Genomic DNA, 22,296 nt, shown 5'->3' on the forward strand with positions numbered 1-22,296 from the left:
GCCAAGGGCTGATGGCTGAGCTCTAGCAGACCTTCCCGCAGCTGTTTAAGCTTTACCACCCGTAGCCACCCAGCTCCCGTCAGTCCCAGGGATTGCAGTAGTTGTGGTGGCAGAAGAGAGGTGGCCTGTGAGTTAGGAACCCCCCTTCACAATACAGAACATAAGCCTCAAACTCATCCTCATTGATAGCCTGCTCTGAATGGCAGCAGCTGAGACAGAAGCACGCATTGTACTCCGCTGTCCCAGTTACACAGCCAGCCAACTCCAGCAGGAAAACAGGGAAATCTGCTGGGGGCAGAAACACCTTGCACTGCTTCAGCAGATCCTCTACAGCTTGCACACCAGCTTATACTGGAACATACATTTTAGAAGATAACAGGAAAAAATAGACCTAGCACTGGATATAGTATAACTCACACATACCTTCACGATTTATTTACATTTCAAAAGCAGAATCATCTACATCCACTACTTGCTAGTATGCAGAAGAGTTAACATTGGATTCAGAATAATTCTTTTTGCAAGTATTTGCAAAGACACTGCAGTGTAAAGACAATACTATGCACACTCACATGCAGTGATTGTAGTGTTTATTCCCAGCTGACCCAGAGTCTGCCTGCTGTCAAAAAAACATCTAAGCATATTTACATACCCAAACCACTAAGGGGAGTAACACCTCAAAATATATTAACAAAATTGCAATTTGTACTGATTTCTGGAGCAGTAACACTTCTCGGTGCAAAAATAAAACATCCCTGTTGTTCCATGAGTAGAAAGCAACAGCTCTACCAAGACTCACCCTTTCTCAGCAAAAATATCTCAAAAAATATCTCAAAGATATTTGCCAACGTGGATGAATATATCAGACACTTCTTAAGCCATGGAGTTTGGACTCTGAACAGCTTTCCTCAAAAGAAGCCTTTTAAAGCACCATTATAGGAACCACCATGCCCAAATAATTTCCCAGACAGGGTTTACTGTCTAATTGAACACCTCATGGCAACAATTATTTTGGCATCTGTATGCTTGCAAGTGAAGTCTATAGGCAAGATAAAATGGATTTGTTTTCCGGTTGGCTTGTTATTTGTTTTGGCACCAAGCTTCAGCAATTCAACACGCCCTCAATAAACTTTTATGGCTTTCTAGTTTGCAAGAGATACGTAGATCTTCCTTTCCTGAAAGCACAGATAAAATGCTAAACTTCTTACCACGACTTTTTGTTAAAGAGCATTAGACGTTTTAAAATGACAGATGAAAAAACTAACGTTCAGGTTAATGCTCCTTTAAATGATTACAAACAGTTTGGCCGCCTTCTTTTAGCATCTGGGAGAGCCAAGTTTAAGGCTAACTACCACATCTCTAATCATCTTTAACTGCGCCTGCTAATTGCGAAAGAATGACTAAGGGATACTAAGGCAAGCTCTTACTCCATATGGTATCCTCAAATCAGATGTCTCTAACGCGCACCCATTTCTCTTCAAAGCAGCCCTTGGTAATTAAGCAGACATCAGACAGCACGCTGCAAACCGAACAGTCAGTGGCACCAGGGAAGACGTTCACAACTCACCTTTCTGGAGGAATTGTCGAAGTGCGCCCCGCAGGCTTTACAGCTCTCCTCAGAAGCAGTGGGAGACGGGTAGGAGCTGTACCCAGGGTTGGAGTAGGCCTGGGCTCCGGCTACCTGCTCTGGCTGTGGCTGCATCTCTTCAGGTGAGCCATCCAGGCAAAACCAGTTACAACAGCTTGCCCACATAGTAACTGGAAGGGGAAAAAAAAATATACATTAGACACGGCACGAGGAGCAACCTGCCAGCTAAAGCAAGAACGAATCATAAAATGCACATTTAAATTTCCCACCCTCGATTCACGTTCTGACAGCATTTGTAAGGTTTGAGCTTTCCTCTAACTTAAACGTGCACACAGAAAAACCTTGCATCAAGCACTCATTTGGTGAGAAAGGACGAAGTTCGGGACTGCTGTTAGTGGAATTTCTTAAGTGTTAAGAGATCCCAGTGATAAGATAAAGTTTATGTTCCAGTTGGCTGAAGCTCTGTGATTAGTTTGCTATAACAGTCTGTCTCTATTCCATGTAAGCATAACACACTTTCTTTTTTTGTGTATCAGGAACAGATAAGCTCCCATTTTATTTCAGTAATGCTTATGAGACATAATTAACAGCTAGATTACAGACGAGTATTCTTCAGCTGCATTCTAAATCCCTCCACAAATTTACAGGTACAAACCTAAGAGGACAAGGACAGTGGAGCCACTGATCTCACATATGCCAGTTCTCAATCAAATCTGCAGCATTTAAACACTAAATCATCGTGCAGCAAGTAACGTTAGCCATTCAAGAAAATTCAGACACTAGCTTCCACTAACTAACTTGGGAAAACAATCGCGTATGAGACACATAATCGCTTGTTTATTTTCTTGCGAGCCAAACAGTGACGTATACACACGTAACCTAAAATCCCAGCAGCCAAATGCAAAATGCACGGTCTTGTATTCTAAGACCACCCATGCAGAAGTATTCCAGAAACACACTGCTATAAACTGGCTTTGGGGAGTTTACAAAGAAATCTGAATTCATCTGGGCATTCAGTTTCTAGAGCACACACCACGTGTCATCACTTAATGGTAAACAGAATACAAATTGCCTCCTCTGCATTTCTGCATTCACGCTGTAGCTCCTGGACTGTGTTTCTTTTATGTCTTAACAATCAGGTCCATCACTGGCAGCGTTCGGCAACTGCTCAGTTTTATAATCTGGAAATAAAACATCTCCCAGCTACGCAGCCAATTCATTTATTTCACCACGGTAATTTTTGCCACTGTAAAAACCCAGATTCCCATGGGAAGGGGGCTGGTACGAGCCCTAAGGGTAATTTGGTACAACACGCTAACAAACTGGGGGTTGGTTTGTTTTGAAGCTGTGTCACGTCTTTGGGGCTGATATATTTGAATTGGAAAGCTGCTGCAGTTTGGCGCAGCTCCAGTATCTGTGGCGTTAGTGGTAACATTATTCCTTTTGAAGCCCAAACGTGGCTTGTCAAAGTGGCTGCTGTCACCGCAGCGGACGCGCGCCTTTCAGGATTCACAATGGTGAGCTTACCGACGAGTTTACCCCGGCAGCTCAGCAGATTTCAGTGTTTGTGGGAAGATCTACAGATTCGTGACTGCTAAACAATTTGTGGCGTAACCGATGTTCACAGTGCTGAGATCTCTAATAGTAGGATAGTAACAGAAAAAGGAGCACCAGGCAGCTGACGGAAGGACGGGGCGACCAAAAGCACGGCACAGACACAGGGCACTGGACTATTATTACAGATATTTGTGATGTTAAAACTATCAAAAGCTGATACTACTGAACCCCCAAAATCACAAGGTGTGATCCTATCGGTGAGTGTTGACAGAAAGTGTTGTAGGTGCCTGGACCATCCTCCTCCCACGTCACTTGGAGCCACCCTCAGACACAACAAGCAGGCTACTGTGCTTCCCCAGCGGCTCCGGAGAGCAAACCACCTCGGCAGGAGCACGCACGTCCCGCACAGAAAGCACTCGGGATGGTCACAGCAAAACAGCGAGGGCCTTCAGGCCCCCAGCTACTTGGATTCGTGTTGCATCTCTGTGTACAAAACTTGGTGTCAGAAGGTAAGCTTCAATGCAGTTGGTATTTATAACCATAAACAAGAATCGAGGGAAAAGCAGAGCGAGTTCTCACCGACACACAGGGAGCTGAGGTCTGCAAATGGCAGCGGCACAGCTCCAGTGTCTCAGCCTAACATTTAGTTTCACATGCCAGGGTTGTCATCCTGTGTAAGCAAAGGTAATTATCACTTGATAAATACACGGAGAGATGTTCCACGAACAGAAATAACACATCATCCACTTGTATTAGCGCTGCACTGCAATCAAAACACATACTTCACATATCATACAGGAAAAAACAGTTACTCTTTCTTTCTGCACACTCATTTTCAAGCAATCAGTCCTTCTCACACATTAACAGATCCTATATATTTAGGAAACACTGAGTTTGTATTTTAAACTATGCTGTTTGGAGGTTTCTTCCTAGGAATTGCAAATCTAAACAACACGAGAGACTTCTGCACAGCGAAACTTGTATTCGCAGGCTCTGCAGCAGGGGAAAACTGCGTCCATCGTAAGCTCTCTTCTCTTCCTGCTCCAAAGACCCCTGCAAACCAAAGGCCACCCACGGCAGCAGAATATACAAATGCTACTGCCTGCCCCCAAAACTTTGTTCTCCTAAAAAGACAGCCCAGTAATTCACTCCGGAACATTGCAACACATCAAACTTCAGGAAGAAAAACACAAGGGAGGGCACAAACAGGGATAAAATAAGACAGAACTCTGCATTCAGCTGAAATTGTAGAGTCGTGCTATTGCTTGGAAATGAAAAGGCTGACAAAAGGCTCAGATGTTGTTTTAGAAGAACCTTAATCCTGCTCATCTGTGAGAGTACGGAAGGGAAACATCCACAAGCAGACAGCTACAACCAGGCCCGCCCTCCGGTCTGCACAGCTTCTCCCAAAGGCACCTTCCATCTCTAAGAGGAAGGAGCACATGGAGGTACAACAGCCACATTACCGCAGCCTGTAATAGCGTATGGCAGGTTTTAATTATTTAAGAACCTTGGTGTGTAAGTTTAAGCTTGTCTGCAAGCAGGATTTACACTGACAAAGGTGCCTCACTGAAACTGCTTTGTGCTGCCCTTTGCTAGGTGTACGGAAACGAACAGCTCTGACTTTTCAGGAGGCCGAAGGGTTCCTCCTGAGCACGTTCTTGCCCTGAGCAGGCACCCTGCACCTCTGTGCTGCCACCAGCCCTCGGACGAGGCAGGCTGCTCCTGCAGGCACACGGTGCCGTACCTGCCTGCCAGCAGCCTGCCCTCCCACTGCAGCCCAGCCGGACTGCTCCATGGGCAAGAGAAGGAGCTCACAAACCTCTGCCCGTGCAGCCGTCCTCACGCTCTGCATCTCATTTCCTAGATACTTGCTACTAGTTCCACATCCGCACAGGGCCACAGTGGCTGAAAAGCAGTAATTATGCTGCTAATGGCTGGAAAGGCAGCAGCTGTAATATGGGAACTTCAAACTGCCACCAGTTGGGTGAAGCTTTGCTAACCGGCGGCTACACTACCGAGCAGACTGGACTGAGATTTAAGGTGCTGCAATTTCTGCCTGCCTACAGCTGAAGGAAGATGACAGGAATCAGAGGTAAGACCCAGCACCTGCTTCAAAAAGGGGCTTTCCTTTGCTCTGTGCAGCACCACTTGCAGACCGGAGGAAGAGGGCTGGAAGCAACAGCTGTACTTCAGGGTGAGATTTCAAGCTGGCAATTTCTTAGATTGCTCTACAATGACTTCTATAACCTAACTACTCCCTTATTTATCTCATTACCCATTCAGAGGCACATGGTCACCACCACCCAGAAACTAATGATTTCCGTAAGCAGTGCTTTGGAAGGACAGCTTGTTGGTGCAGACGTGGCAGTTCAAGCACTGTACCTAGCAAGCACTGCCCTACGTAAAGCCCAAACCTCAGCAGACAAGCGGCTGTTTTCCATGCGGGGAGCACCCCAGCTGCACTAACACAAACAACTGCCTTTCCACAACATTTACCAGCAAAAAATGCCGCTGCTTTGTTGTGCTTGGTACACCCCTACAGTAACCTGACCAATATTAGCACACCCGTGTGGCAAAGCTAACGACACCACAGTCTTCTGGCGTTCTCAAGCAACTTCTTGAATGGAAGAGGTCGAGTTGCTGGCGTGAGTAACATCACAGGCATTACTGATAGCAGCAGGCATCATTATTCTTGGACACGCTGCTCATACTGGCCAACGGGAGAAAGTAAATGTTTTCGCTACACAGCTGCAGGATGAGAGCAGATCACGCTTTGGGGAAACTGAAGCCGTGTTGCAGGCAATCACCAGAGAACTCCTGGTGGCCACACAGACCTACCCTGCACCATAAGCACGCGTTGCGCTCGGGGTGCCTGCAATAGCAGGGGCTGGAGGTGCAAGATCAAAGACAGCCTAACCTGGCCATGCAAACACATCCACCCACCTGCAATTATCACTCTGGGCGTGTTCCTGGCAGGGTGGGGGTGCTCTTCTACCTTCTTTCTTGAGTTCCTTTAATGAAAAGCCAGAAGGCATCCAATAAACCGCGGATGAGGCAGGGAGTCGCTTGCCGTGGTCTGTAGGCACAGCAGTGCTACCACACTGCTGGATTGCCTTTTTTCCCCCCTCAGGTATGAAGCTGTGAATGCTGTGACTCTCTTCACTGACTTTAAACAGCAGGCTGAAATTCATTTCACCAGCTGTTCATTAACATCTTCTACGCATCTCCATGAGTTTTGTATAAAGTTGCGAGTGTTATTCCATTCCAGAGGAAAAATCACTGATGCCAGAAGCTTTCCTCCCATACCCTGTTGGAGATAGTATTCATAATGCATTCCTGGGATTTTATGCTTTCCATATTCATTTTTTAAAAAAAAGGCAAGCATTTGAACTCAGACTCTCACAATACCTCTTACTGCAGAGGCAATATTAATGCCATAACCCTTCTGGCTGGAATATCAGAGACTACTGTCTACACACAGGATTTATTACACATGCTTTGTGGACTTCTATCAAAGGGTAGGCTTTGTCTGTATAGGAGAACTTAGGTTGATGTTTGAACAAGAAAATAAAGGGAATTTTTATAAGAGTGCAAACAGTAAGAGACCAGAGCAAGCAAAACCAACATTTCTCAGAATCTTTGAGCTTTTGGCTCAACAGAATAAAGTTGTCCATGAGTGTGCTTGGCTGCTCAGGAATTTGGGAGCTGGAATACAATAGCACAAACAAGACACTCGAGTTAAGAGATCAAAAGGAACTGCGCTCCCACGAGCAGCTGATTTCGCTCCCACATGAGCAGAGGCTGCAGCACCAAGTCCTCCTCCTCCTCCCCAGAGTCCTTCAGCCACTGCAACACCAAGGCCAACGACCCTTGAGGCTACTGCAGATACGGAAGGGTGCCAAAAAGGGAGGGAGATGCACGACAAACAGCAGCCTTGCCAGGTCATGCTTTTCAACAATCATGCTTGCTCGTTAGCTCCATCAGCTGCCCTCACACCTCCTGCTTTAGTGGCTCTGCTCTCCACACTGAGCTTCTCTTCTGTCAGCTCCCTGAAGCACCGAGCTCCTCTCTCCATCTCGTGCATCACTCAGAGGCCACCCTCCCTGACTTCCTTACTCCCTGCCAGCAGCGCCCCGTGCTCCTGAACTGCCTTCTCCTGCTTCTCAGCGATTTCCGTGAGATCACCACAGGGTCTCAGCCTCCTTTCTCCCCCTTCCCCTCACTCTTTGCCCCGTACCAGCCAACTGCCGAGCCGCAGAATCCACCGAGGTCTGCGCTTCAAGTACAGACAGCGTACAAAAACACACGTCCAACCTGCTATCCACTGCGCAGCACCCACAACACCACATTCATTGGTAAGGCACCGCTTCCAGTGGGACACAAGACAACTGAGATTAATTTTATTCACAAAACCACTACTTTCCACTATTTCTAGGGCCTTGAAGACCACTGAAGCCTGCTCAGGAAGCCAGAACAGGGTAGTGTGACTTCACAATACTCATGCCCTGCCACAGCCCTTTTAGAATTATTTTTATGTTATTATTCCATGCAATATCCCCTGCAAAATTCAGCAGATGCCACTTTCATGAACATTGTTTTGCAATGACTTAAGTATGTAATTAACCATTTTTTGCCCCATTAATAGCACTGTATGGTTGTTCATTGTTATAATTCTTCATTTTTTAAATAAAAGTAAACCTGCACTGATAAGGAATGCCCTGCTAAAATTAGTTCCACTAATAACCTACCACTTACAAGCTGAAATCACTGCTTCCCTCATCACAAATTGGTATTTACTTGATAACAAGGCTATAATCTGCTCAAATGACATTTATTCATTAAGTTTTATTTTAATCAGTCTGTGTCACACAGACCTGAATTATGGTAAATGGAAGAAGCCACGTGTTGGGGCTGGTGGAAAACTCAGCAAACAAGATATTTGCAAGAGGCACAAGGCAAGGAGGCAGGCTGTCAGTCCGAGCACACTCGCAGAGCTGGTGACTTGACTAACATGAGGAAATCGAAGAGTGGGCACCAGCTAACAGATAGCAAGGAAATCCAGTTCATTGTATATAACAACTGGATTAAGCACGTTAGATTTTTACCTTGGGAAAGGAAAAATGCACTTCGGAGCAAAGGTAGGAGTCCACATCACGCCCAGGATGACAACACGCATCTTGCAAAAATACACGGGCACACATCAGAGCTGTACCACAGCTAGAAATGGGAGGGTTTGAGGGAAGAGAGACTGAAGTGTTGTTTTGGAGAGACGAGACGTGTCTCATCTCTAGGCACCTAAGCATGCAACACCGACAACCTTTATGAAGACAAATACACGACAGCTCACCAGTCCAAGCAGCGACTTCGATGTCAGTCTCAGAAACCATCCAGCTACACAGAGGATGAGGCATTCGGCTCAATCCGCACTGAACTTAGCCAGAACTAAACATCCAAGCTATTTTCTGTGGTGTCTTGGCGAGGCTTTGGAGCACCAAGGAGCGCAGCACACTTGCTGTCAGTGCCAGCAGCTGTCCTCGAGCAGCGCCGGCACACTCGCATTCCCTGGCTGGTGGATGGAGCTGCCTAGACCTTCCCCATCGGGTGCATTACCATGGGGCTGGAAGCTCGGCTTGTACACTCCAGCAATCCATCTTCAGGCCCTCCTTAACGCAGCCACGATGCCTTCCAAAGCCTCCAGGCGGGCAGCAGAGGCGCGGAGCATCCCAATGCGCCCAGCCAGGTGATGGAGCACGGCGCACGGCCGCGTCCGACAGCGGATTTGCTAGGTGCGCTGCTTCCCCGAGCCCAAAGGACGGGAATTTGGCCGCACACCAGCATTTTAATCAAGGAAGTGACATCCGTTTACCACAGAGCAGAAAGTAAACAGCGCAGCCCATTGGGGCAGGGCGCAAAGCAGCGCAGGAAAAAGCTGGAGCTGCATAGACACAACCCCACACAGCTCCACTGAAACGCTATCGCCTTAAATTATTGCCAATTCCACGAGAAGTGAAAATACCAAAGCAATTTCCTAGTTATATCATACAAAGGAAACCATCACGCAGACAAAGATCCCTTTATACTGCTATAACCTGTTTTACAGTGGAGCAAGTCCTCTGCAACGTAAGCCTTTAGGAAATGTGCTTAAAGAGAGAAAGATTAAGAATTAGAGACCTCAAATACATTAAAAAACACAGAGGGTAATCCAAGAACATTTTACAGCTCTATCAGTGCTTATCAGCATTCAATGCTACTTTGCAAGCATATTGTGTGCCACGCTTGCTGATGCTCTACGTGTATGGTGCAAGCACCTATGGCCATCAGCAAACCCGCCCGTGCTGTTACGAGCGCACAGGATCTGCGCTTCAAGCACCTCTTTGAAACCAGAGACCCGTCATTTTCATTTAGAAACTGAGAAAATGCTTTTAGAAAGCTGTGCTATTTATACAGCATTGCAGAGCAAGCTAATACCAAAGTCACAAAAATGAGACCGTCTCACTCAACTCCCAGGCTCTGCACCTGAATTGCAAACAGCACTCACCCGTTTTCTTCCTTCTCAGAAGCACAGCTTATGTCAAATGGTTTTTCCCAATAAGAGAACTTTGGAAATCCTGTTTTGTTTTAAAAGGAACAGGGTACCTGGGGGGTGTATTATTGCAATGTAAACTGTTTATTTTGACCTAAAGTTGCACTGTATATATTGAAAAAAATATTTAGATTAAAAGTTCTTCTTGCTATTACACATAATTAGGTTTCGAGACATCTGCCAAAATGGAAATTCAACAACAGCCTGCTTTTTCCCTTGCAAAAAGTCAGTGACGTTCTTTCAGCAAGCTAACAAACAAAACAACAAAACCCCCTAGTGATTAACGAAATCATATTACCGACTAGTTTTGGACAAATATTTTTCTTACCCAGTTTTACCTTAATTCCTTAGTCCCATACCTCTTCCCGAATAATTTTTTTGTAACCTCAGATAGACCATCTCCCTTCCACTACCTTGCTATCCTGAAAAACAGCAACAAGAAATCTGGTGCGTACTTTCACCCTAGCAGGACACACTCATCACCAAAACAAAATTAAGTCAGGTGTAATACATAACAAACTAAGTCAGAAAGAGAAGAAAAAACTCTGAAGAAATTCGATTCTGAAGCACGGCGTTTTTACCATACCTGCCTAACATCCTGCATGTGCGGACCTCTGTCTCCATCCCACACACAGAAGTGACAGCAAAAACAGAAGTTCTCTGTCAAAAGTTCTGCAGTCACAGTCCAGAAATCTGAGACTGTTGTGTACCACTTCAATCGGTACTTTTCATTATGGGAAAAAGATTGATCCTGGCTCGTGTTCTGAAGTTTTTTCTCTTTCCATTCACATCATCACAAGTCTTTCCTGGACTTAGTTTCAGCCAGCTATCTTTTTTTTCAAGCAGTTGAGTAGCTGCTAAAATAACTGCAATATATAGCAACAAATTGCTGAATGAAAATCTGATAACTTAACTGCACGGCTTCCCTAACCAGCTCTATTCAAGGGAAGTTTTTCTGTCTCAAAACCCACCTGGACTACCTCTGTGACAGTCGCGTGGCGATAGCTGGGAGAGGCTAGCTGGATGTGTGCCCACCTGAAAGCCAGAAATGGTCTCCAAAGGCACAACATACTCAATTCAGGGAATCCTCCGGCTGCTGACACCACAAACACCTCACACCCCCTTCAGAAATTCTACAGTCCCCGTAATAAAAATCACTCAAACTAAGTTTCTGCTGCAGAACGCTGCTACGACCTGAGTGACTCCAGCATTCAGATATTACAAACAAGCAACAGCAGCTCCCCAATTTAAGCCAGTACTGCAGAGGAACAGTTTCAAGTCACCTCTGCTTTCAAGAAGGAAAAAGCTAATCACCACTGCAGGGCTTTAATGGTGCTCTTCTGAGCAGGGGGATCACAGGGAGCTGGCTGAGAATGGGATGTCTTGTTGTGTCTTCATCCTATCACTGCAGTCCCCATTTCAAATAAAAAGACATCAAGCTATTTCTGTTGAAATCCTTGGCCCAGGACTGCTGCACGTCTCGTTTCATTTTGACTGGAGCTCTCTCTCCAGCTCAATAAATGACGTGTTCATCAACAGCTAATCCCTGGAACGAAGCGCGACTGTACGGGGCAGGCGAGCAGAGAAGGAGGCATTATCCAGCCACCGCTCCTCCAGCTCCTAGAAGCAGGATAGGAGCACAGTACGTAAGATGTATCTCCCCACAAATTGCAGTGATGTGTACACAAACTCCCTGTCCCACCCGGTGTAACAAGCGTAAGGATTTGGAGAGATGGAGCACTCTGGAGCGGCTGTTCCCAAAACAGAGATCGTTACAAGTGCAATCTCAAGCCGTGCAGTGTTATTCGTGCAACAGCTGAGCTTGTGTTGGAGGTGATGCTGTCTCAGCCCTCAGAATTGCATCAAATGTGTCTGAAATTGGGATTGCAATTGGCACTAATGCTCTATAGGCTCTGTGCTGTCACTGTCTCAGACACCAAGAGTCAAGAGTGTTTAATGACGAGCTACAGTGCCAGTTGGAAAGCCCCTAAATTACTTTTCATGGCAAGCTTGGGATTTATTATTTAAATAGTACACTTCTAAGTCTTTTTTTAGAATCAGAAGACCGCCTCAAAACTTCTCGCACACAAAGCCTACTCTCCCACTGCCTCTTTTTCACAAACTGGTAGTAGAAAATGAACGTAAAACCCAAGGAATTCACACGTGGGGGAAAACACATTCAGATGGATGATTCTGCAGTAAAATAGCTTGCAACAAAGATCTGTGCAGACTGGTAGGCAACCTCTAACCCGTTTAACTGTAGCCAGAAAAAAGACCACTTACTTGGCTAGGCTGAAGAAGATCTGAATGCATGTAATTTAGGCACATCATAACAAGTACCAACACCGCAAACTCACTTCTTAGCTATGCCTATTCCAAATTAACCCGAATTCAAATCCAGGCTAGGTGCTGAAATAGAAAAAAATGCAACTGCAAATTATGTCCTGTAATAGATGGGGACAACGACCAGCAGGCACGTCACAGCTGAAATAGCGTGAAAGCTCAGTTCTCCTCGAGCGCTGGAGTACTTTTGGGTTTGTCAGCAGTTAAAGAAAGGCGGGTCCAGGACACTGAACGCAGCAAACCTGAGTACTAGTATTGTTATTCAGACAACAAAGGATATTGGAACCCAGAAGTCAGTTCATTTACGGCTTAGTCACCACATCTGTAGGCAACAGAAAATACCCACCCTCACTTGTGGTAAGTTAGTACAGGTGAAAGTTTGAGAGAGGCTTTGAAGCTGCACTCCTAAAGTATTTTCATAAATACTAACGACAATTTTTGTGCCAAAAAAATCTCCAATTAGCACTGAAGCATTTGAAATTCAAACTTGCTTACGTTCAGGCCTGTATAAGAGCTTAAAAACCGAAGGAAAGCACAAGCCTTACCATCCAGTGTCTGTCAGTAGAGTAACAGGAACTACTTGCAACATTCATGGGACAGATGTTGTAAAAAAAAAAAAAGACCATTTCCAACTGCCTACAACATCTAGTGCTGAAAGATTCTAAGTCAGTTACTTTACCACTGCTCTTGTTTGACTGCCGTGCCTGTCTTCCTTCAGCCTCAATTTCTGCTGAACACTAAGGATTAGTAACCCCAAAACATTACAGACTGAGATCTGTGCTTTACTCAAACATTAAAAAAAAAAAAAAAGGCAACCATATTGTCCGGGATTTTTGGATAGCGAGTTGAAGGGTAACATCCCAAGGAGATGCTGCAAGAGCTCACAGAGGAGCTTACCTACACTATCAGTACAAATTACTTCCATACAAGTAAACACTTCTCTCTTGCAACTAAAGTCATGACAAAAAAAAAAGCCACCCACCTTCCTTTACTGTCACATCTCTACACACACATTCCAACATTAAAATTGCGTGCCAAGCACTGCAAGCACCCATGCAAACTGCCAACAGAAGCAGGAGAGCACACCATCCTAAGGCACAGCTCACCTAAACCTGCTGGAATTTATGTTTATCCAAGCAGAAAGTCAGGATTGCTGAACATGAAACCAATGTTGGATCCTACCTGTAGAAAATATTTTCAAAAGACTTAGAAGATACCAGGTAATGAAAACTCCAAGCAGCCTTTAAGGACCTGCATCTTCTGGACTCCGCACCTTCGTCACAAAGAGGAAATTTCCCATATATGGCCCAAGCAGCCTGGGTTCACATTTCAGTGCACGGCTTTTGGCAAGCCCAAGCATTCAGACACCATGAGTCAGTGCTCCAGAAACTGTTGGGCTTTATAAACCAATAAATCTGATTTTTGTTTGTTTGTTTTTTTAATTTGCTGCTTTTTTTCTCCAACCTTTGCAGTACACAGGTATGGTCCCATTTTCATTTTGCTTCTCCGTTACTGGGAGGAGTGCCTTTTTCCATCCTGGTTTGGTTGCTTTGTAAAACGACAGACAAAACTTTTGTAACAGACTAAATAGTGATGCTGGGGCATTAAGAAAAAACGTACCGACTATCACGGAAGCTGGGAACAGATATTATGCTGTCTTGTACTTTCACACAGCTTTTTAACAACAAGGAACACTTATTTTTTTAAATAAAACCTCCAAACATCTCCACTTCTGTTCTCGGATCCCAAACAACTTACCCAATGTCCCAGCTCCAGGACTCCTGCCGCGAGGAAGCTCCCCACAGCCCACCCAGCCTCTTCCACCAGCTGCCTTGCAACACCACCGTGAACTTCCTTCCATTTCGAGTTCTTCTTTTCTCAGTCCAGCAGAGATTGCCCCATTTTGGATTACACACGCAAAATCACACACCACTTATTCCTATTTCTAAGAGACCTAAAGTTCAACAAATGCCATTGGGAAACTACTTTCAGATCAGTAATGGAATAAATAATAAGGGACAAACGTGGGCGAGGATTTTTGGTTTCAGTTTCTAGCCCTATCCTGGACAACCTGTGAATCTGATCAGATCAGTTCTCCGTGCCTCAGTTTCCCCTACATAATACACAAATGATACTCCCTCAGGGAACAGAACCAAGTTAATATCTTATTTCTCCAAGGCAGTGCTATATGCATAATGGAGGTAAATACTTTCAGAGAGCCGTCACAGCTCAGTAAGGCGCTTCTGGGAAGAAATGCTTAGAGCGAAAATGTACTTATGACTGTCTTGCGCTTTTACAGAGCATCCTAACAATGTAACGTCATACCAAAACACAGAAGAAGAAAAAGCAGACAACAGGAGGCTATTTTAAGGCTGACTTTGTTTCAGACAAGTGCCAAAGACAACGCAAGTCCAGTTAGTCTTCTGGTCTTTTTTGTTGAGGTTTGTTTTAACTCCCTACCAGTTCACAGCCAAAATTATGGTAACGTGCAGAACAAAATATTGTTCAAAACGTTTATTTTTACTTAATGGAGCATTTTTACTTTAAAAAGAGCTTCGCTAACATATTTGGCTATGTCAAAAAAAAGACATTATTGGTACTTGACAAAGAAAAATGTCAGGAGGCAGTATGTTACTAAATTGCTGTTTAGAAAAACATCTAGGATTTTAGACTTCAAATATTTTGTGGATGTTGTAAAAATCCCCTTTTATTTATAAGTTCAGAAGGTTTGCTAAATGCTTGTAGGCTATTTCCTTCATATTTAGGGATTACAGCTCATCAGTCAAAGTAAGCAGTAGACTGGAAGAGTTTATATCCTTTCCTTCACCTTTGCTTTTACCAGGAGAATTTTTAGGAACTACTACTATGTACTCCAGATTTAATTTCAAGCTTGCATCTCTTATTCCAGGCAGAGCAATAAAAGCATTAGCTTGTACTATAATGAGTCATAACCAGAAGTAAAAAATAAGTTTAGGCTTCCATAACAGTACCTTACCAAGCTACTTAGGTTTTCACCAGATCACCACTTGGAAAACACTGTTGAGGAGGCAGGACTCGTTTTAAGTACAATCATAGAATGGTTACTTAATAACATTTAATTAAATAATATATTAAATATAATTTAGTATCTGTAAAAACATACACAGTCTGAAAATCCTTAAGTAGGTTTTCACCGATGAAAGGGTTCTGAGATGGTATCAGCACCATTCAGCACTATCAGATAAACCCATGTGCAGATTTAAGATGTCTCTCGAGGCAGACGTCGGCACATAAGAAGAAACTGCAAGTACTTTGTTTTTAAATGCCTTGCTTTGCTCCGCACAAGTAGTCATTTACTGGCGCTTTGAATTCCAACTGCATTCTCTATGCACATTTCGTAGGCATTGCAATTCACTTCTGAGACTCCAGCAGCAAGCTAAACAACATTTTAATTCTTTTCAGGAATTTCTTACATCCCTCGGAACGACATTCTTGATTCAGCTATTTCCATTGCAGAAACCAGCCTGCGATCTCCCCTCGACTCAGAGAAGCAAGCAGAAGAAATAACGACAGGAAAAAGAAAGAACAAGAAGGCTGAGGTTTTTGAGTTTGTTTTCATCAGATGCCTGCATCAACTCCTTCTCACTTCTCTTCTGAAGAAGAGAGGATCTTACTCATCTTACCTGGGAGCCCCACGCACAGACAGACGCACGACGAGCGGCTAGATTTGACTAACCCCACGCGGAAAGGCATGATCACATGCGACCACTGATAAGATTTTCAATCTGAGAGACAGAAGGCACGAATTACGCAAGTATCAGCCTCCGCCGGGAAGAAACCTGCGCTCGGAGCTCCAAGAGCATAAATCGGCCTCTGTAAACACCGGCTTCAATTTCGACTTTTTTTTTGATTATACAGTCAAAAGGGACTTTGAGATCTACACTTGATTTGGAATCTGAAAAATAAACTGTTTCCAAACTATTTTGTAATGCTTGTGTAATGGCCTCAAGACAGCCAGTAATTTAGACAGCTGTGTGACCAGCCACAGAAGCTGCATTTTAGAAATAGCCCTTCCTGGGAACAATTGAAACTTTCTCCGGGACGAAGTCCGCACACAGAGAGCAGTGTTTCCCTGCAACCATATAACAGTTTCATTATTGTTTAACCACCAAAAAACAGCTCCAACAATCTATCAAGCTTGACATTTCATCCGTCTCTGCTGCTAGCTCAGAGCACTAGGCATATGTAGGAAGAGGTTCAAGGATTCAAAAGGAAAAATTATTTTATCTAAACAGAGGAACCTTTTCTGTTCTTTTAATGGTTAGCTTGCCATCTTAAAAACCTGTTCTGGATACCGAGGGCCTGCACATCCTCTGAGCGATCATACGCAAGGATCTGTAAAGAAAACTACTCCATCAGATGAATAAAAGCCCCATTTTAAGACAAGTATAGCACAAACTGTAAGGCAATCCTATAGAGAAGGGATTCATCACCACGACACAGCAGCACTGCCCATCGTGGCTCCATCCCCACCATGGTTATCACATCGAGCACCAGCCCTCCCATCCCCAGAGCACCGCTGCTCAGCACGTGTCCGTGTCACCGCGGCAGTCCTAAGCAGCCTCAACACAGTCCTGGAACAAAACCATCAGTGTCTGCTGCAACCCCGCACATCCTCAAGCACATCCTCAAGCACGACATTCCAGAAATCGCTCGTCTGAGGGCTTCTGCCAGCTCCCCAGAGCGGTGGGGTGAACGAAATGTGCAAGTCACCGACCGGTGACTGCCTTCTGAGCGAGGTGCTCTGACATCACCGAGAAGTGGTGACACACCAGTTTTAGTCTGGACTTCCCCAGGATGCAAATTATGGTTTGTGAGTCATTTGGGGACCAAGCCAAACCAATATAAACTCATGGACATAGTAAGTGGCATTGATTCAGCAACGACCTTTGTGACACTGCAGCCTCAAATTATCCAGGGGTATATATAGAATATGTAACGCCCAAGGAAGCTGTCTTCTGCAGTAAAGGTTACTGCACGACAAGCTGCTCCCCAAGGAGGGTATTTTAAATTCGCCTGTTTAAAAATCTCACTTAACATCAGTCTGGAGGCTAAAGATTCAAAACACACACTGCTTACAAACATTCTTTTAAGCACATCCCACAACCCTCTGAATATAAAAGAAGGTGTCGAGAAAAAAATGCCAATATTAATATTTCAGTCTACATGGAAGTACAACATGAGATTTCCTATTCTGGGATTATTTGGCAGAGCGGCCGGAGGGCAGATCTGTTAGAGAAAGAAGTCTAACTAATATTTTAGACAGAAGTGAAAACCTCCAGGGCAATTAATGTGAAAAATCCACAGATTTTACAGATCCTGAGAAGAATAAACAGTGTCTCTGAAAGGAACATTTTTTTTTTAAGAAAGCACCTCATGGGAACATAAATTAAAAAATCCAAGAAGGGTTTTCAGAAGTGAGAATAAGCTCTCAGCTCTGAGGAAACTGGCTGAGGGGAAAAACTAATAAAAAAATACGAATTACTGATCTGAAAGTCATACTCCATTTCTTAAAGAAAACTGTAATTTTTCAACCTTGCAGTGTTCTCTGAAGACTGAATAACCAACTTCAGAGGCATGTACCATCTGGTTAGAAAACCTGGCGTGCAGACAAGTTCTGCTTCTGACATCGACTCGGTGGTGCTGCGATTCTCCCACTCTGGCTCTCCCCACCTGTGAAACGGAGACTTCATTTATTCATCCTGCAGCGTTCTGTGCTCCCTGAATGCCAGCTGGTGCAAGTTCAAAGTACTGATTTCTGGCTCCTTGCAATGACCGTCCCCAGGAAGCGAAGGAAAACAAGCACGATACGGGAGGTACTGATAGGCGCTATCAAGACTAATGACTGGAATTTGGGGAGCAGGGGATGGGCTGGGGTTTCGCAATGGGAACAGGTGATCAGGGGAGGAATAAAACATTCGCTGGATAAACATTTGCACCAGACAAACACAGCAAAGCGGAGAGCACGAAACACAGGCAGGCGAGCAGCGAAGTCCTCCAGCAGCACAGACCTTACCGCAGCATCAGCCGTAATGCTTCCCCGTGACATTAGATCAAGCACGCAGCCCCCACCGGAGTGGTAACAATACTCGGTAATTTAAAGTCATGTCGTGCTTGTAGCCAGAGCTCTGACCACAGAGAAGTGCCAAGTTCCCTCGTCCTCACTACCACCCACCAGCAGGTCCTCTGCCCCGGGTCAGGAGCGGTTCATACGAGCTGCACCCCAACAAGGGTGGCACACACACAGCTATTTGCATCTCACAAGCCTTCTTCCAGCAAGGTATTTTATTAATCCCTACCTTCCGTTTCACTCCTCAGCACTAAGCAGCTGGTTCAAAGGCACAGGTCTTCCTAACTTCTCATCTTTGGATCAGGCTCCATATTCCTCAGGACTGGTCGAAGGCTTTGGAGAACAGCTGCTCTGAGATATTCTATACGCACATGAAAATGAGCTCTAAGAGACGGAAAGGTAACCTAAACTGAACGAAACACATTTTTCCCTACATATGTTACAGGGAAGCCAACACCCGCTGGACAAGGGCAGCATTTTACCCGGCTAGAGGCGAGGACACGAAGCTGGGTGCTGGATCAGACGGACAGCCTGCCTGCAGCACGGCTCCAGGTGAGCCAGCGGGAGGCAAGCAGGCGCAACAACACGCAACAGACAACTGTGTGAAAATCTGCTTATGCCCTTCCACCACGCAAAAGCTGGTTCAAAGTCTAAAGCACAAGTTTTAATAACCCTTCTATATATAGCACTGTAGATTCAACCCGAATCACACTCTAGCCTGACTGAAGAGTTTACAGTCTCTGTAATTTCTTATAAACAAACCATGGCACGAACACGCACAAGTGAAGACTACACATTTATATACCATTAAAAAAAAAAAAAAAAAACCAAAAACTGAAATCAACCACAATAAACCAAAAAATGAAGGCCTGGAGAAACGAAGATAGATTCCGGTTATGAATACAAATTCAGCTAGTGACCACCAACCTCAAAATCTAGTTTATATATATTTCATTGCTTTGTATGCTTCCTGCGGAGTATTGCATTCTGCTCTTATTTCAAACCCTAAAAGCCCAGTTACATGTGCCTCCCAATGAGAAAGCCTAAACCCCACAGCCTATTTTTACTACCCTGCACTTAAATACAATATTTAAATTATGACTTTAAAGCCATTCCAATTCAACAAAAAACTTGAGCAATTAAGCAGTTATCCATGAACACCGATGTCATGGCAATCAGCTTTAATTAAAGTCCAATTGCTACCAGCTGAGGGGACAAGGAAACCACAGAGCACTACAGCTGGGTAACTCTGCAACAGGATTCACACAACCAAAGAGAATTACCCATAACAGAAAACACAACAATAGCCTAAGTCAATCGTTTTGTTTCATTAGACCCAATTGTTCTTCTGAAAGTAATTATGTTTACAGAAGTAAAGGTTCCTAAGAATGAGTACAAGATATTCCTCCCCACCACTACGAACACAAAAAACATTAAAGAGACAACAGTATTCGACGGAGCAGTGGTAGGTAAACGCAAGGATCTAGAAATCACAAAACCCAACATTTTAAGCTAATAGCTTTGCATTCTGCCTCTCAGCTCTGGATAAACAAGGTAGCAGTGGAAATGATGACAAGGTGCAAATACTAATTTGTTTTTGTTCCATGCCATCACGTATATGCCTTAATCATTACTTATCTTGAAATAAAACCTTCAATTTCTTAAAAAATACCGCCTGCTACGTTATTAAAAACGCCAGCTTATACTGCACCTGTCATTTCCCATCCAGTTGAAACAGAGAACTAAAAAAGCATTTTGCAAATCCAGTAAGTTCTTCACCGGTACCATAATGGGGTCAGAAAGCAGAGAAACCTGCCGTCGGTTCCTCCTCTGCTCTCAAAGAGCTCCCCAAAACCGGGGTCCGAGGCCTCCCACGCTACCCATGCTCTGTGTCAGAGAGGAGAAGGCGACATAAAGAGCTCAAACAAAACACCCAAACAAAACATTTTTATGCCTCGGGAAGTTAAACATTACCTCGAACGTATCTTAATCGAAAAATCATAGAGCCAGAACATCCCTACCGACACGTTAATATTACACTTATCTCTGCAGCACCCAGGCAAGCCTGGCTACCCTCGCTATGCTGGGAAACACACGGAACTCCAGCGCGACAGCTCATTTATCACGCCGCTGTAACATCGAGCACATTCGTCCTCAGCTGTTTGGCCAAGCCCCTGATCCGTAAAGGCTCAGACTGCCGAGGACTTGTGTTTATTAACCTGCAATCAAACGGAATCTGCTGGTAAGGAACCGATCGGGCCATACGTCAACGCTCTCGGCAGGAAGCACCTTGACCGGCTTACGGGAACAGGCTGTTCCGCACGGCAGCCGGCTACTTTTATTTTCTGAGCTCCTTCTGCCTTCTGCAGCGCTTCGCACAGCTCTCGCCCTGCCGCACGCCCTCGCTTTTGACACAGAAGCGAGGCACAGCTCCTCCTGAGGAGGATAACGCGTTCCCACCAAGGAGGCATCACCTCAGGTGTGCTTCCACCATACCAAGCCAGCACCCCAACCACCACCAGACGCGGGGAGACCGCAGTTTCAAAAAAGAGCTGTAGGAAAGCTCCGCGCTTATCCCCAGCTGCTCGGCTTCCATCTGAAACCCTCACAGCCCCTCTGGGGGGGGGGGCGGAAACAGGAGCAGAGCGCTGCCAAACGCCTCCTCCCGAGCAGCAGAGGCTGGAGCCGGCCCCCCGCAGCCTCCCCCCTTCCCCCGACCCTCAGCAGCTCCCCAGCTCCCCCCCGATCTCCCCTTACCCGGCGGGGCAGCACCCCCCGGGTTCCCTCCGGCCCTCGCCGCCTCCTCACCTGCCCCGTCCCGCCGCGGGCACTGGGCCGGGCCAGGCCGCGGCTCCGCCCCGGGCCCTGCGCTCCGTGAGGCGGCGGCGGCGGCGCTATGGCAACTGCCCCCCGCCGCGGCCGCCATGGCGCGGCCGGCCCGGCCCGCCCCCGGGTGGCGCCGAGGCTCCGCTGGCGCCCTCAGGAGGCTGAGAGGGGGCAGCGCCGCCCTCAAGGACCCCGGTTCGAGACCCCGGCCCGGCACCTGGCCTCGGGGTTTATTCAGGGGGGTGTTTGGATAGGTCGTGGCCCGGTTTGAAGCTCGCTGCCCGAGCGGTCAGCAGCTCCTTAGGGATTAAATTAGTTTCAACTTTGCTGTGTAAATTTAAGGCAAATCAGCGCCAGGAGGGAGTTGAGGTTTTCCAGGGTTGGTACCTGATCGCCGTAACCTCCACCCGCCCACTACCAGGGTCCCCCAGCCGGGTGATAACCGGCACGCACCGCCAGAAATTCAGGGCCTCCCCGTCACCTCACACGCACAGCCCGCCCCCCGCCGCCCCCCCGACCTACCCCGTCCTTCCCCAGAAGGGCACGAAGCTCCAGCAGCTGCCTCCAGCCGACTGCCAAGGAGAGAAAATCCTCCCCGGGGTCACAGCGGTGCCCGAAAGCTTCAGAGGAGCGCAGCCCACACGCTTCGCCGCCTTCCCCTGTCCCCTCCGGATCACCATCCCCTTTGAATCACCGTCCCATGACCGTGACCGAGTTTCTGCTGTCACTTCCCGGGGACCGGAGCGTGGCCCCCGAAGACGCAGGCCGGGCGCGCGGCTGGCTCCAGGCCGAGGCTGACGCAGGGCCCGAGGCGAGCCGGTCGCCTCCACCACCTCCTGCGAGTTCGGGGAAGGAGGCAGAGGGAAAACCCCTCTGGTTTACGTGTAACCGAAGATGTTTGTTTGGCTTTTCCCCTGCCCTGCGCTCCCCCACGAGCACTTTGCTTTCCCTGCAGAAGAGGAACCTCAGGCAGAGAGAGAAAATTGTAGCATAGAGGTTATGGCTGAAATGTTTGCATGTTTGTTCATGGCTTCAAGGGATGTAACGGGCCAGGTTTTCTGCTTGTAAGGACCAGCACGAGCCTCCCACAGACAGGAAAAACACACTGCTCCTCACCCCTGCCAGCCCGGCTGCAGCTCCCTGGGGATAACCAGCCCCACTCATCTCCCAAGCCTGGAAATCCCAGAAATGCAAATAAATGGCTTCAAAATACAACTGTTTTCACTGCCATTAGTTTAATAAGAATGCCCTGCCGAGTCCCAGCCACCACAACCTGCATCAGCTCAC

General features: G+C 46.2%; 1 protein-coding gene across 17 annotated transcripts in view; it reads right to left on the reverse strand.

The window, feature by feature from the left end:
* The window catches only part of RFFL (ring finger and FYVE like domain containing E3 ubiquitin protein ligase), a 33,145-nt gene extending 11,058 nt beyond the window's left edge, over positions 1-22,087 (reverse strand). The window contains exons 1-2 of one of the 17 annotated variants that reach the window (XM_080563495.1): positions 21,532-22,087; positions 1,568-1,758 (exon numbers count right to left, since the gene is read on the reverse strand). In XM_080563495.1, coding sequence (XP_080419621.1) covers positions 1,568-1,753 — 186 coding nt within the window. In that variant the 5' untranslated portion in view covers positions 1,754-1,758; positions 21,532-22,087. Of the gene's footprint in view, positions 1-1,567; positions 1,759-6,091; positions 6,456-8,495; positions 9,162-13,832; positions 15,652-15,736; positions 16,482-16,546; positions 17,563-19,110; positions 19,787-19,894; positions 20,134-20,157; positions 20,201-20,402; positions 20,531-20,657; positions 20,794-20,940; positions 21,457-21,531 lie in introns of those variants that run through there. The other 16 variants (XM_080563505.1, XM_080563502.1, XM_080563493.1 and 13 more) reach the window with 16 other exon arrangements.
* Between the last annotated feature and the right edge of the window lie 209 nt (positions 22,088-22,296).

Source organism: Anser brachyrhynchus, assembly GCF_964034855.1.
Source record: "Anser brachyrhynchus genome assembly, chromosome: 20".
NCBI lineage: Eukaryota > Metazoa > Chordata > Aves > Anseriformes > Anatidae > Anser > Anser brachyrhynchus.